At 58.1% G+C, this 15663-nt stretch overlaps 1 protein-coding gene across 1 annotated transcript in view; it reads left to right on the top strand.

Annotated features, from left to right (window-relative positions):
- The first annotated feature begins 11440 nt into the window (after window positions 1–11440).
- OLFM1 (olfactomedin 1) overlaps window positions 11441–15663 on the top strand; it is a 36281-nt gene continuing 32058 nt past the window's right edge. Inside the window, exon 1 of the mRNA XM_081280136.1 lies at window positions 11441–11598. Coding sequence (XP_081136262.1) covers window positions 11533–11598 — 66 coding nt within the window. The 5' untranslated portion in view covers window positions 11441–11532. The remainder of the gene's footprint in view (window positions 11599–15663) is intronic.

Raw genomic sequence — 15663 nt, 5'->3', positions numbered from 1 at the left:
GGAGACGCCAAAGTCTTCAACCAATTCTAAGCAGCTCAGGAAATCTAGCCACTCACAGAACCATGCAGAGTGGCCAAGGAGTGTTTGCCCCGGAACCCAGGGTCAGTTCAACACTCGGAATCCATTCACTGTAGGAGCAGAGGAAAGGAGGGGGATAGGAAAAGCAGCTGAGAAGATGAAATGCAATAGAATCCATCCTAACGAGACGCTCAGGGAATCACGTTTAGGAGGGAAGCATGAAGAACATCGCACTCAGAGGAGTTGGGTGCTCTCCTGTGGGACAGAGGATTTCTGCTCTCTCCGCTGCTATTCAACATTGAGCGGAGGTTCTAGTTGCTGCAAAAGGGAAACAAATAAACAAAAGCCCAGAGACCTGAGGAGATGTAGACGAGTCTCTCTGTGGGTAAAATGATTGCTAGTGTAACAATTGCTAAGAAGTCTGTAAAGCAGCTATGGGAACTAATAAGTGAATTCAGCAAGGGTGCAGGACACAAAGATCCGGAAATCAATTGCAGTTTTATATACCAGCAAACAATTAGATGAAACTTTAAAAATTCCACTTATAATAGCCCCCAGGCTCATAAAAGGAACAAAGTTAACAAAAAATGTGTAATGACCTCCTCACCAGAAACCTGGGCACACTGCTGAAAGAAATTAAAGACCCCTTGTATTTACATGTCAGAGACCCCCGCATTCTCTAGAAGCTGGTTCCTCCCAACTGCCCTGTAGATTCAGCGCCACCCAAGCAAGAATCCAGCAGCATTTTGGAGAAATTGACTGGCTGGTTTTAAGATTTATGCAGAAAGGCAAGTGACTTAGAACAGCAAACACATTTTTTTTTTTTTTGTAAAAACAAAGTTGAAGAAATCACACTACCTGATTTCAGAATTCACTAGGAATGAGTCATCAAGACAGAGTCTTGGCAAAAGAATACACACATAAATCAGCCATACCCAGTTGCAAGTCCAGAAATACACACATGGGTGTGAAGTCATTGTCATCGAAGGGACAGTGGCAATTGGAAGGAAAAGGAAAGTTGTTTCAACAGAAGCTGTCCCTACGCTCCCAAGAGGGAGAGCGGACATCGAGCCTGACCTCACACCATACACAAAAGTGGACTCAGCATGATCATAGCCCAGGTGCAAAGGCTGAAACCACGAAAATTCCAGAAGAAAGCAGGAGAAAATCTTTCCAACTTTGGGGCAAATACGTCTTAAATTAGATTCAAAAAACCCTAAATCACAAACATACATATATACACATAGACATGTAGATATTATATGGCAGTTGATAAAGTGGGCTTTACCAAAGTTTAAAACTTTTGCTTTTTGGAAGATACCACTAAAGAAGCAAAAATATCTGGGAACAAAAATGGAAGAAAATATTCAAAATTCCTGTATCTGACAAAAGACCTGTATCCGTAACATATTAGGAACTCAATAAGAAGACAACAGTGGGCAAGCTATTTGGACACATCAGGAAGCCAGTGTGCGCCTGTCCAGGAAGCCCATGGAGAGATGCTCATTAGCACCAGCCGTGGGGGAGGGCGACCAGGGGGAAGGCCAGGAAGCGCAGGGCGAGGCCAGGCTGAGGCCTATGGTGACTTGGGTGGCCCAGCTGAAGCCACAGATGCAATTGTCCTGGGGCCACCCTTAGAGAGAGTCCTGGAAAGGTCAGGGACTCGCCTCAGCCCCACAGGAAGAACACCTAACAGCTCACATAGGAAGCAAACCCCAACTGGCCCAGAGTCTCAGCAATGAAGTGAAATTCGGAGGCCCTGAGTGAGGAGGGCCCAGCAACAGGTGCTCAGAGGGAGAAGAGTCCCATGGGCATTTCTGCACTGACATCTGCCTCCTTCCCTCCCCGTCCCTCTGCTGACTCCTGCCTGTCTCGCAGGATGCCAAATGCCCACCCCAGGGACTCCCCAAGAGAAGCAGGCGGACTCAACCAGGACAGGGCCATGGTGTGGAAACAGGACACCTGTGGAATTCTCCAGCAGACCATAGCAGACCGTCCACTCCCCAAATTCCAGGTCTTGTTTTCTCCCTGCTGGTCCAGCACCCTGTGCAGGGTGGACACCCAGGAAAGATGTGGTGAAGGGAGACAGAGATGCCAATGGCACTTGGCAGCTAAATAGCCCCAGGTCCTGGCAGAGCTGTTCGATCCTTCACCCTGCAGAGGTTGGGATGAGTGGCACCCAGCCCCGCAGGCCCAGCAGGAGCCCCGCAGCTCCCTGCTGCTGTGTGTGGCCACATCAGAAGGAAAAGTGACGCTGGGGCTACTACAGGACAAACTGTCATTTGGGAAATGTTTTCTGCTCAGCCCTTCTATGGGGACAGTGCTTCTGAGTCTGGAAGTGCTGTTTTCAGCCTAAGTTCCACCACTCAACACAGCCATGGTCTTGTTTTCATCGAAACCAAGACTTAGAAAAGGATGCGGAGGTCAAGCAATTACCTGCTTCATCCTCAAGCACTGGCATCACCAAGGAGCTGGACTCTTCCTAAGTGGCAGGTGTGGTCCCGAGTAACCGGAGATCTTATGTCTTTTCCCTTCCTTCTTCTGTTAACCCCCTGAGGTCAATGCTGACAGAATGCCAGCCAGAGAGACTGTGGGATTGACCACTCGGCTTGCTTTTGTTCCTAACTAGTGCATTTAATGGCCTTTGGTTTCCTTTAGATTTTTGTTCTCCAATTGCACCCTGGGGACCTCTGCAGGTGGAGCTTCAGACCCGCCTGCACAGCTGTGTTTGCAGCTGTGAATTGGGACTCAGAGGAGTGAGATGGGGAGACAGCAGCTGTAGGCAGGGGACCTGCAGAAGAGACTGGGGCTGGGCCGGGCCTCAGCTTGAGGCAGCCTCTGTCACTCTCCCACCCTGTGCCCTGAGCCAGTGATTCCCTCTTCTCTGCCTCAGTCTCCACATCTGTGAAATGCACCAATGGCCGTGCCTGCCTTGGATGGTGAGCAAGAGAGAAACAGGCTGCAACGAGCTTAGCTCAGAGCCTGGCACGGGTGTCACTTGGTGAGTGCAGCTTGTGGCCCCTGGTGGCCCCTGGCTGCAAGGGTGGTTTCAGAAGCAGGTGACCACTGGAGAGCGTTGACAAGACCAAAGTGGAGCCTTGAGAGGCAGCATGGTGTTGCAGGACCAGCTGTTCTGGGAACTGATAGCTCTGGGGTCTGCTACAGCCCAGGGTAGGGCTTCTTCCTGGTAAGAAGGTGCAGGCAGAGCTGCTTAAATATAGAGGAAGCAAGGAGGCACACGTGCACCAGCACCCAGAGTCCCCTGCACCGCCACCTTAACAGGGTCCACAGATGTGAGTCTTTATCTCTCGCTGTCTTGAGGAAACCCTGCGTGGAGTAGCCCAGTGCAGGAGGAACCTGGCCCAGGGCCGGCCACACCTTCTGGTGAGGGTCTGGGCTTCCCCGACAGGAATCAGGGCCCTGCCTCGGGCCCCCATCCGATGGTGGCAGCTGTGTGTTGCGCCCTGTGCTGGGGTGGGCTTGTGGCCTGTATGATGAGGCCCAGATGTGGCCTGGACCCTGGAGCCCTCCTCCCAACCTGCCAGAGGAGCCCAAGAGCCAGAGCACCACAGTGACGGAATTAATTGTTCTTGGAGCTGCTTCCTCTGTCCTGAGCGGCCCCATGCCCTGGACTTGGGACAGTTCCCCCTGGAGTGCCCCCTCTGCCCTGAAACTCCGTCTCCACACTCTGCCTACCCTCAGGCAGGGTGACAGCTCCTGGCCACGGTCACCTTGCCTGTTCTCAAGGCATTCTTGTCTCCTTGGATGCTCTGATGAGGGAAGCCTGTGGGTCCCCTGGGCGCTGTGTGCTCCAGCCACCCATCTTCTCCAGGGCTTGGCCTCTGGGCTGCAGTGCCCTGTCCAGGGCCCACAGGCACCTGCACTAGGGGCCTCCTCCAGGCTGGCATACCCACAAGGCCCTGCCCTGACTCCTGACCTCCACCCCAGCCTGCTTTGTTCACCATCTCTCCTTGGGCCGTGGAAGCCTGCTGCCCACCCAGAGCCCCAAGCCACGTGCGTCCAGACCACCTGGACCCCACTCACACAGCACCTCACTGTCAGCACCCCCTCCCACTCTCTCGGGAGGAATTGCCCACTTCCCTCAGTCACCCAGTTGGCCCTGCTATCCCTGGGCTGGGTGTCGTCAGCAGTCACGTGACCCTCAGCAGCCTCAGGACAGTGGCCTCCCCTTCCGTGGTCTCTCCACAGAGAGGCAGGGTTTCCCAAATGCAGAACAGACCACGTTGCTTCCTACTTGAAGCCAAGGGCCACGTTTTCAGAACAGAATCTGCAGGTCTTCCCTGGCTGGAGACCCTGCCCACTCTCCCTGCACCGCTCCCCTCCCCACGCCCTCTCGCTGACCTGCCATGCTGGGGCCTCCCTCTGTGTCTCCTCCCCCCACAGTACCAAACCTCGCCAGCACCTGGCCTGTGAGGGATGCTCCCTCCACACAACAGGCCACCTTTCCCAGAGGGCCTCCCGTGATTCCTGGGCCAGCAGCCTATTGATTAGCTCTATGTCACATGACCACAGTAGGCAGCTACCCGGCTCTGTTGCTCAACGTCTGTCCCTGTGGTGTGTGAAAGACAGTCCTCCATCAGGGCTGACCCCTGGACATGGACCTGGCCCGTGAACGTGTCTTTGCAGATGTGACCAAGTTAAGGGTCCTAAGATCATCCTGGCCTTCTAAATGGGCTGTGGATTCATTTGTAAGTATCCTGTGAGAGATGCAGAGGGGGACTTGACAGAGGGGCAGCATGTGGCACTGGAGCAGAGGAATGCTGAGGTGCTGGCCCTGAAGCCTGAAGTAAAGTGGCCACAAGTCCAAGATCAAGGTGTGTGTCCCTCTGCAGACCCCAGGGAGGCCCCTCCTGCCTCCTTCAGGCCCCGAGGGAAGAAGTCTCTGGTAGGTGGCCCAGCCTATAGCATCTGGTCCCAGCAGAAGAGGGCACCAGGGCAGTCCCTGGGGCACAGACCTTATTGGTTTTGCTTTGTTTCCAAGTGGCTCTGGTGGAGAAGCAGGGGAGAACAGACACGAGTTACGCCAGATGGAGAAAACTCAGAGTCAAAGGTCAGAGAAAGATGGGGTGCACCAGCATGTCTGACCAGTGGTCAGGGAAGATTCCCCTGTAAGGCAGCATCTGAGCTGAGGCCCTGGACCCAGAGGTTCCGAGGGGCAGGCAGGCAGCACCTGCTGAGGCCCAGGGCATTGAGGAGGTGGCCAGCTGGCCAGCGCTGGCCAGGGAGAGGGGCAGCAGGAAGGGCTGGCTCCAGAGCTGGGGGCCCATGGTCCAGGGCGCTGCGTCCTGGACGTGCTGCCTGTGCTCTGGGGGTGCAGGAAGGAGCCTTCGCAGGATGAGATCTCAGTTCCCTGGGACGACACTGGCTGCTGCGATGACAGCAGCACTAGAGGGAAAGCGGTACAGAGCAGGTGGTGACTGGCAGCTGGCACTGGGCAGCAGGGAAGTTCGCCTTGAGGGACTGGCTGACAGGCTGGGCATCGGGTTTGAAAGAAACAAGGAGTTTGAGCCTGAGCAGCAGGAAGAGCAGAACTGCTGCCCGCTGGGATGGGGACAGCAGGGCGGAGCTGCTTCAGGGAGGAGGAGCAGGGCACAGAGCTGGCCTGAGGGGCACCAGCGCCAGAGGGTGTCCAGGCCAGGGGACCTGTCAGGCTACAGGGCCAGCATGAGCCAGAGTACAGGGACCAGGCTGTAGCAGCACGGGAATGGGGCAGCAGGACAGACCGTGGACATCACAGGCTGACATGGAGGACTGAGTGCCGCATCACCCCAAGCTTTAGAAGGCGGGAGGTGGGTGAGGTCGAAGGAAGCCTCAGGAGACCTGGGAAGGTGAGGGCTCAGAAGGGAGCCATGCAGGGCACAGGGCAGCAGGGCTCCGGGCAGGCAGGCAGGCAACCCTGCCCACACTGCAGCTTGCCCACCTAAGCCAGGGACAAGGGGCCTGCTAGTTTGGTAAGGTGGAGTCCTTGGTGAGCTTGTCCAGAGCGCTCGGGGAGCAGGCTCTGGAGAGGAAGTGGACACGGCTAGTGAGATGCCCAGCTCCGCCAGGAGCAGAGGAGGGCGAGGCTGCGGGGGAGAAAGGGACCGGGACAGGTGCTGCCTGCCCCCGGGGAGGAGCAGGGCAGGGCGTCCGGGAGGAGGAGGAAGTGTGGAGCTCAAGTGTGAGGGCGCTGGGGCAGGGGCACCTGGGCCCTCCTGGGCCGGGAGGCCATGAGTCACCGTGGGACCCGTGTACACACCCTCTGGCTTCACCATTTTGCTCTGCTGTCTGGGAGCAGGGACAGGGAGCTCAGTGTGCTGTGACTGGTGTGTCCAGGAGGACAGGGGAGAGTGGGGAAGGCCAGCAGAGCTCCCGGGCTGTCTCCCCATGCCCAGCCAGAGGCTGTGGAGGGGGAGGGCAGGGAGGGGGCCCGGAGCTGCTGGGCCCCAGGAACACCTGGAAATGCACCAGCGACACTTACCCTCCAGAGATTCCAAGATCTAGTGAGAGGACACAGAATCTCCCAACGCCAGCCCCAGCTCGAGGGCCAAGTGTTCCAGTTGAGCCAGGTGGTCTGGAGGGGCCGTCTTCCCTGCCATGCCACCTGCTCCGCAGTGAGAGCACGGCCCCCACCTGTCCCCTCCTTGACTGCTTCCAAACAAAGGGAACTGCACAGGGTCCTCTGGCATGAGCCAGTTCACCATCACCCAGGGCCAGTGTCCCTAGCCCCGAGGAGGCCCTCTGTCTCTGGCCTGTCAAACAGTAAATCCTCAGTGGGGACCTGTCATCCAGTTTAACAAGGACAGTCAGGACACTTGAGAATGAAGAGCAGAGGCCCTGGGACTGGTGGAGTGCTCAGCTGAGCTGGATGCCGAGAGGGTGACAGTGGCTGGTGTGGTGGCACACATCTATAGTCCTAGGGACTTGGGAGGCTGAAGCAGGAGGACCCCAAGTTTGAGAGCAGCCTTGGCAAATTGGTGAGACCCTGTCTCAAAATAAAAAATAAATGAAGGAAGGAACGAAAAGGGCTGGGGGTGTAGCCCAGCAGCAGATAACCCCTGGTTCTGTCCCCAGAACCACACACACACACACACAATTAATTAATTAAAAAAAGAAGGTAACCTGGGCTGCCTGAAGGCTCTGAGACAGGCCAGGGAGAGCTCCATGGGTTTCAGGCCCCATTTGCTAGGAAATTCTCAGAGAAGAGGGGAGAGTTAGTGCTGTTGCCTTAGCAACGCTCTGTCACATTCTAATGAGGCTCAGCCTAGGAGGAGGCCTGTCTTAAAGGAGCAGGAAGCTTATCGATTTTGCTGATGTCCGGAGGAGCCTCAGCAGGAAAGTGGCTTCTTCCTGGAGCTCACTGGCCCCATCACCAGGAAGACAGCAAGAGAGGACCAGGTGGGGTGCCATACCCCTGACGGCCCAGCATCCCCTGGGCACACCACAGGACAGCTCGGGGTCTCAGGGCTGGCGTGGAGGGGCAGAGGCTTCCTGGAAGGTGAAGCCCTGGACCAGGCCCCTTGCCCACCTCTGCACAGAGCTGCAGCCCAAGGCGCCTCATGGTAGTCCAGATGGGAAGCCAGTGGGAAGAGGACACGGACAAGCATCTCCCCAGTGGGCAGTGGGCATGGCAGCAGGGGGCTGTGGCCACCCGGGTCTGGACTTCAGCCCCACAGAGGGGGTGGGCCCTGTGAGGGGCTGAGTAGAAGCAGCAGGTGGACAGGAGTGGGTACCACGGCCATGTCAGCCTAGGGGCCAACATGCCCACCACCAACTGCCATGGACAGTGCAGAGAAGGGACCTTGTGGAAAGTCCAGCCTTTCAATCAGGAATGGCCAACACCGTCCAATGGGGAGTGGGCTGGAGCAGGCCTGCTCTGTCTCCACAGACTCCCCCGGGGTCTTCTAGGAAGCGCTCGTGTGTGGCGGTGGACGCCCCAGGAGCCCGGCTGGTCCTGCTCTGGCTTCCCTCCTCTCCACATCCAAGCCTCCTCTGGGCCTCGGCCTCCACTTCTTCAGGTTCCAAGTTCTCTGATCCACCCAGGGGCAGATGGCCAACATCAGGGGAGAAAATCGCATCCCTTCTGAACACTACAGACGTGTGTATCCTCATTCCCTAAATGACCCACTGTGATGACTGTTTGTTTAGCATTTATTTTGTATTGGGGATTAAAGGTGATCAAGAGATGATTTCAAGTACACGAGAGGAAAGAAGTACAAATATCAAAACTAGAAACTGAAAAAAGAACGGACAAGATCAGCTAAAATTACTAAGTAGATAAAGTACACAGGGGAGTGCGTAGGTGTAGGTGGACACAGAGAGGGGCCTGACCCCCCAGGACTTTGGTGTGGTGGGGGTCCTCGAGCCAGCGCCCCCTGCAGTGGAGGGACGCCTGTTTTTCTAAGCTTCAAGGCTGTGAGTGGGAGGGTCTGGCTCATCTCTCCCAGTTGCTGCCAGCCCTGGCTGCCAGCAGGGCATGGGTCCAGGAACCCGGCCAGGCTGTGACTCCCCCACTCCACTGGGCGGGGTCTGGGGGTCCACCCGCCAGGTCATGACGCTCCTGCAGATGCGAATGTAGGCCATGCGGCTGTAGAGGCCACCAGCTTAGCTTGGCCATCTCCCCTCCCCTGACCAGGGGCACCTGAGCGTGCTGGGACCAGCCAGCAGCATCGGTGGTCACTCGGGGAGGGGCTTCTGTTGTTTTGTGTTCTGAAAGTAATGCACTAATCAGTGTGTGACTTTTAAAAATCAGCCTTAATAAGTTCCAATTCGTGTACCACATGATTCGCCAGGTAGAGTGTGCAGTCCATGGTTTGGGCAGAATATGTGCCATATAGAAGCTTAGGCACACAGTGTCGAATGTAGCATGCAGTGGCTTTAGGCACACGCCCCGCTGTGTGACCATCAGGCAGCCGCTGGGTGATCACTCGGTTCCCCTGCCCCTGCCCCCGGAGCCTCTGCACTCCCTTGTGTCTGTGAGTGAAGACAAGAGACACTAGTCCTCCTGTGCGGGTCACTCAGTGTGTGGCCTCAAGGTTCAGCCCTGCTGTGGCAGTGCTCAGGGTGCCCTTCCTTTTCACTGCTGAATGATATTCCATTGGATATGAATATGTGGACAGGCCTTTTTTTTTCCTTGTCCATTTGTATGTTCCGGGACACTGGCGTGTTTCCACCCCTTGGCTGTTGTGAACAGCACTGCTATGAACATGATGTGCAAATATCTATTCCAGTCCCTGCTTTCAATTCCCTGGGGTTTACATGCAGAAGTGACATTTCTGGGTCATACGGTCATATGATAAAACTGTCTCTCTCCATCTGAGGAAATCAAGGCAGCCCCCCTCCCTGGCCCCCAGGGACAAGACCCGGGTTCGCCTCCTAGCTCCTTGACTGGCATCTTGTGTATCCCTTTGGGCCTCTGTCTCTCCCTCTGCAGTGGGTGGACACTGGCAGCCACCCAGGAGGATTCATGGGAACACTGTGTGTTCTGGGGGCTCTCCATGGACTCAGATCCTTCCTCTTTTGAATGGATACAATGTTTATCTCTCCCCTCATTTGATCTTTCTAACAGCTGGTGAGACCTGCAGGACCCACATCTTTCTTTCCCTTTTACAGGTGGGGAGACAGGCTCAGAGGACCAGGACCTGGAAGAGTCAGGACAAGACACCAAGCCTCCAGGCCAAACGGAGAACTCTCCCCAGCCCCTGGATGCCCTGCAACACTCACAGGGAAGCCAGTAGGCCACGGGGCTCCCAAAGCACTTCCCTCCATTAGAGGAGAACAAAACGCTCTGGTTAATTAAGTAAGAGGAGGGCCAGAGAGCAAGGACTCCCCCAGTCCCCTGGTGTCCTCAGCACCACCTCATCTCAGATATTCAGGGCCACCCTACCTGATGGCCTGTCCCCAAGTGTCACCCTCTCCTGACCAAAAGGCCCAGCCTCCCTTGTTTCCCTTGGCTGCCTGTGGTATGCTTTCTGGGGCTCAGAGGACAGAGCCCCTGTGGCAAAGCCCCTCAGATAGGAAAGCCCCTTGCACCATCTTCTCAAGCCATACAGGTGCCCAGAGCAGGAACTGGCATCCACACCTGGCTCCGGAACTCGCCAAGAACCTAGAGAAGCACCCACAGGGCTTCAGTGTCCCTAATTGTAACAGGAGAGGGTTGGACCCCATCCTCTGCCCCTCTGCTTCCGGAGGTTGAGCCTGAGGCCTCCTGCTGTGAGGGGTTTTCTTTGTTCAGTTTGCTTTCCAAAGACTGAAGATTAAAAAATTGAGTGGTGGTGGTGGGGGGGGGGGGACGCACCTAAATGACTACTATAACCTTAATTTCTCAGGAAACAGAGACACTTGGGGACTCCTCTCCAAAATGGAGAATTTGGATAGAAAATGTGGCCCAACACAAGCACCTGTGGTCTAGGCTTTGAGTACCAGGAACAGGAGAAGGGGGGGGCACAGCCATCTGGAGGAGGGGAGGGGCATCTCCACCTGGAGAGGTTCTGCTGTCCGGTACCAAGACAGGCTGGGCCCAGGGGGTCTGGAAGATACCAGCTCCGTGGGAGAGCTCGTCTGGGGCAGGCCCAACTGTGTCACAACCCCAGACAAGTGCAGAACCCTCGAAGGCCTGTGCTGTCCCCAGCGCATGCCACCACACAAGAACAACCCGTCCTGGGATGGAACCCCAGCACCTAATGCCCGCTTCCCCCTGGGCTCCTTGCGGACCATTCCACGGCGACAGGGAGAAGGCCTGCATGTGCCGATGACCCGGCTCTAACTAAAAGGAGGCTCCTGGCCACAGCCTTCCTGACTCGGAGCCCGGGTTTAGCCCTTTCAGTGGTCACCTCTAAGGACCTGTTCGGCTGCAGGAGTCGTCAATCCTTTCCATCCCAGGTCCTTGCCCCAGAACCAGTCCCGCCCCCGCTGAGATTCCCCTCCCCACCGGCCGTTCCACTCGCCGCGTCCTGGGGCGCGGTCCCCAGCTGGGCACACCTCCGACCCGGCCCCGGGTCCTGGAGCCCCCTTGGCTCGGGGCCGCTGGGATGGAATTATCTGCCCCAGTTCAATTTCCCCCGCCTTTTTGATGTCACATCCTGTCCCAGCCTTCTTCCCCGCCGGCCGCCGCCCTCCCTCCTCCCGCGCGAGCGAGGCGCGGGTCCCCCAGCGCCGCCCCCGCCCTCCGCGAGCAAACTTTTGGCACCCGCCGCCCGAGCGCGCCTCCGAGCTGCGCAGGGCGCCTCCCTGCCGGGCGGGCGCCGAGCCGTCAGCCGCCAGCCGCGGGAGAGGAGGGCGCAGCCCCCGCCCAGCCGCCCAGCCCTGCCCCGCGGCAGCCGCGCCGGAACCGGGACCATAAATATGCAGAGCGGAGGCTCCGCGCAGCACAGCCCGCGCGCCGCCCGCCCCGGGTGCTGAGCAGGCGCCGCCGAGCCCGCCGCGGCCCGAGCCGGGAGCGCGTCCGCGTCCACGCAGCCGCCGGCCGGCAGCACCCAGGCCCGCACGCCAGGACGTCGGAGGTGGCCGCGAGACATGCAACCGGCCCGGAAGCTCCTCGGCCTCCTCTTCCTCATCCTGATGGGCACCGAACTCACCCAAGTACGTGCAGCCAACGCCATCTTTCCCCGCCAGGCTCCCCGCGCGGCCCGCGGAGCCCCGCAAAGTCCGGGAGCCGCTCTGCCCGCCCCGCGCCCCCTGCCCGGTGCCGAGCTCCGGTGCCAGGGAAGGGGGTCCAGAGGCCTGGGTGGACCTGGGGCGAGGGAGGGGCGCAAGCCCAGGAGACCCGTTCCCCCAGCCTGGCCCAGCGGGGTGCAGAGCTGTCCCCTTTCCCAGGACTCCCCGCCCCCACTCCCGCTGAGAAGTTCAAAGGGCGGCCTGGGGGCTGTTTGCTGCCACTGTCATCTGGGGGGAAAGGGTGCGCCCAAGAGCTAAGCCCCAGGCTTTCTCAGAGGCACCGGGACCTAACTCCTGCCCCCCCCCAACACACACCCCTCTGGTGGCCCATCCCTCCCTTTGGGCATAAGGCTCCCCACACCCCAAAAAGGACACCCCAGAACCCTGGGAGGGCAGCCAGCGCTGGGGTGCATTGTCGGCTTTGTGTGCAGGGCTTGGGGGGCTGTGGCCACACCAGCGGCAAGCGGTGGAGAGTGACACCCGAATGCGTGAGGGGACCCTGGGCTTTGCCAGGCAGGCTTGGCATCCCCTGAACAATGTACCAGTAGAGCGTGTCCGGGCTTGGTATTCTCCATTTTAAAAATGCATCTCCGAGCAGCAGGTCCGGGAGGAAGAGAAGTGCTGTCGGCGAGCTCTCTGCTGGGAGGGCTGCTTTGGCACCAGGGTGCTCCCAGAGCCTGCCAGCTTCGGGGCTGCTGGGGAGTGACATTAAAATGCCCTTTCCCTGGTGCCACTGTGCTGCTCTGTGAGCAAGAGACTGGCTCTGGGGAGTCTCAAGTCCAAGTGGAAGGAAGCTGGCCCCTTGACCCCAACCCCAGCCAGACCCTCCCTGTCTTGCCTTGTCTCAGGATAGAAGAGCAAACAAAGGAGAAGGGTGGGCAGGCACGCTGGAGGAGACCTCAGAGAGAAGACTCTGGAACAGGCTCTCCTTGTTTGCCTGGAAGCCCTTGCTAGCTCCCTGGCTCTGCCCAGGAAGCACAGTCCAACCCCAACTAACAGTGGGGTTTTGTGGTCCCACTTACCCCCTGTGCCCCCTGCTCGGGTGCTGCCCAGGCAATCAGCCAGTTGCCCTGGAGAGGTTCCGCATGGCTCTGGGAGAGAAGTTTTCTCAGCCGCTGGAGAAGGCCTGGCAAGGGGTGTTGGACTCATGCATGTAACACACAGACACACCCCACAGACACGCGTGCACGGAGCACACATGTGGAAGAGAGCCTGGCAGGTCCCATTAGCAGCAGATTGCCTGACAGAAAGCTGCACCTGGACCTTATTGCACATCTTGGCAAAGAAACTGCTGGTCCTGGGTGGCCTGGAGGGGCTGCCCCCAGGAGCCCTCCAACCCTTCAGGGCGTCTCCAGTGCCAGACCACAGGCCCTCCTCCCTAAGTTCTCCTCATGGTCATTTAAAAGATCCCGTGTTCTGGGGAGAAAGTTTTGGTTCAACTTCAGTCAGAAGCTTTGTCTCGGTGGTGAAGCCTTTGCCTGTCCACACGGACAGTGCTGGTGCTGGGTGCTGGGTGCTGATCCTCAGCCAGCAGGGCACACAGAGCACCAGCCCCCAGCTTTCCAGGCAGACACTAGCTGACTACCTTCAGGACCAAGGTCAGCTCCCGGGGCCCACAGCCTCTGCCTCTGAAAAGGAAAGGAGTTTTTTTCTCTGCCTGGGAGGTTCCTCTTTGAGGCTGAGCTGATCTCTCTGGGGAACACGTCCCTCAGCGCAGCTGGAGGCACCTCCCTGCCTCTAGCTGAAGCCCTGACCTCCCTCCCTCCTCTGAGTCCCGCTTTTAGAATCTTGCCCTGGACATCTCATCTCTAGCTTATCTCTTGTTGTGAGGGATTTTAGAGCAAAACCTAGTAGCCAAACCCCTCCAAGCTCCAGGAGTCTTTGAAGAGGTGAATGGCTGGCAGGGCAGCTGCTGGGCCTCCCAGGGCCCCACAGGGGTGGGACAGGTGGGCCTCAGCCTTAGCAGTGAGTGACCTCTAAGGTGGAGCCTGTGTGGGAGATGGGTGCGGTCCTGGGCTGGGCTGCATGGAATCTGATCCCCTTGGGAATCTACCCAGGAATCTTGACTTCTGGGTCCCAAAGTGTTCAAGCAGTGCCTGCACATCTATGTGTGCGTGAACCACCCCTCTGGGCTCCGGGAAGGGCGTCTGTCTCTTGCTCCATGGCAGGGCCAGTGCCCCCATAGCTGCACCTTGCTTTTCAGTCCCCCTGGACACACAATTCCAGGGCAGCTGAGTTTATGGACTGGCACATGTGGGGATGGCAACCAGTCAGGGACGTATAGATCCTACCTGCACCTAATTAGGGTTGCTTGCAGGATTTGGGCAGACAGGTGTGGGGAGTGGAGCACGTGGCTGGGCCATCTGTTCTCCAGACAGCTCACTTGCGATGAGCCATTCAATCAGGTGCCAGCTATTGATTGACAGCCTACTACATGCAAAACAGTGGATCCACGTGAACTTTGTCTTTAGACAGAAGGACATTTGACGTGGTCTTGTTCTGTGATTTTCGATAAAAGGCTGGTGTTTCACACTCCTTGGGAAGCAGTGTGAAGTGACGCACAGCGAGCCGCCAGCGGGGTGCTGAGGAGCTGATCTCTCAGTCCTGGGGAGGTGCGGTAGGGCTGGGGCTCCCTAAACTCCAGGCCTCCCTCCAGCCTGCCCCAGATTTCCTTTGAGAAAGGCAGGGGTCCTCTGAGTGCTGCTGCCGGAGGGGCTGGGAAGTAGCCATGACCTTGAGCCCAGGCCTCTTTTTCTTGCCCCAGACCCACCAGGACTGTGGGTGACCTTGCGATAGGCTCTTAACCCCGCTGAGCCTCAACTCCCAACTCCTTTAAACAAAGAGGGTTAGCTGGAGGGCTCTGTAAGATGCCTCCTCACCACAGGCCCCCAAGCCCACTCTTGCATCTGCTCCCTCACCCTTTCCTAGAACAAGCACCCTGTGACATCTGAGCTCACAGTGCTGAGTGACTCCAGACCCTGGCCATCTGGCATCGGGGGCGACACACTTTGTGGGAAGACCGAGGCTCTGCCGTATCATTTGATTAAGTGACTTAAGAGCTGTCTGCGCCCGGTGCTCAGGTTGGGAGTGGGGAGTGAGTTCTATTGTGGTAGCTGGAGAAGGGTGGCCATCCAAGCTGGGTTCCGACGTTGCATCTGGGCCCACGAGAGCCCCAGGCAGGAAGACGGGGAGACAGCAGGAGGGCAAGCTGGGACGGCCCACAGGCTCTGATGCAGAAGGAAGGGCCCCCACACCTCGACTCTTGGACAGCGCTTGGCCAGCCACCGTGGGTTGAGGGTTGGGCGGTCTTACAGGGAGTGGCACCCCAGCTGGGCATAACCTTTCTTGACAACACTGTGCCGATGCCCCAGTGAGGGCCAGGCTGGAGCTGCACGTTGAGCATCTCTGAGTGCCAGCTGTTGCTGTGGCTGTGGTTTGCCTTCGGGCTTTATTGAGTGACTGCTGTATGCCTGGTCGTGGAGTTTGGTCAGCTGTTTGCCACTGAGGGGCCTGTGTGGGGCTGTGGGCCAGCCCTGGCCTCTGCTTGGGGAGCCGCATCGACGGGGCAGGAGACAGGAGGCGACGCTGACTTCGCCTCTCAAATCCCAGTGAGGGCCATTTGCTCCGAGTCTCCTCTCTCGTCCCCACACGTACCCGTTCCTGAGCAGAAGACCTCTCAACCCCTGAACAAACGCAGCTGCATGTTGTGACCAGCCCAAGTCTCTGCTGGGGGTCCTGTAGGCGCCCCGCCCACCTGCCAGCCCCTCCTCTTCCCACAGCTTCTAGACCTTCTCTGCGCGGAACGTGCTGGGGTGGAGCGTCTGCTGAAAGGGGTGCTGGGGTTTGGAGGAGGGTCTTGGGCAGAATGGGGACCTTTTCCTAGTCCTGTTATTTTAGGATCCTTTGAACATACCCATTCTCTGAGCTGGGGTTGGCCTCTGCCTCGGGGGCTGGCTACGCTTGGTCCAGGGGACTGGAGACTCAGATCCC

The sequence above is a fragment of the Spermophilus citellus genome, assembly GCF_964194105.1.
Source record: "Spermophilus citellus genome assembly, chromosome: 2".
NCBI lineage: Eukaryota > Metazoa > Chordata > Mammalia > Rodentia > Sciuridae > Spermophilus > Spermophilus citellus.
Note: the sequence above shows the minus strand (reverse complement) of the source record. Positions and strands in the feature narration are given on the sequence as shown.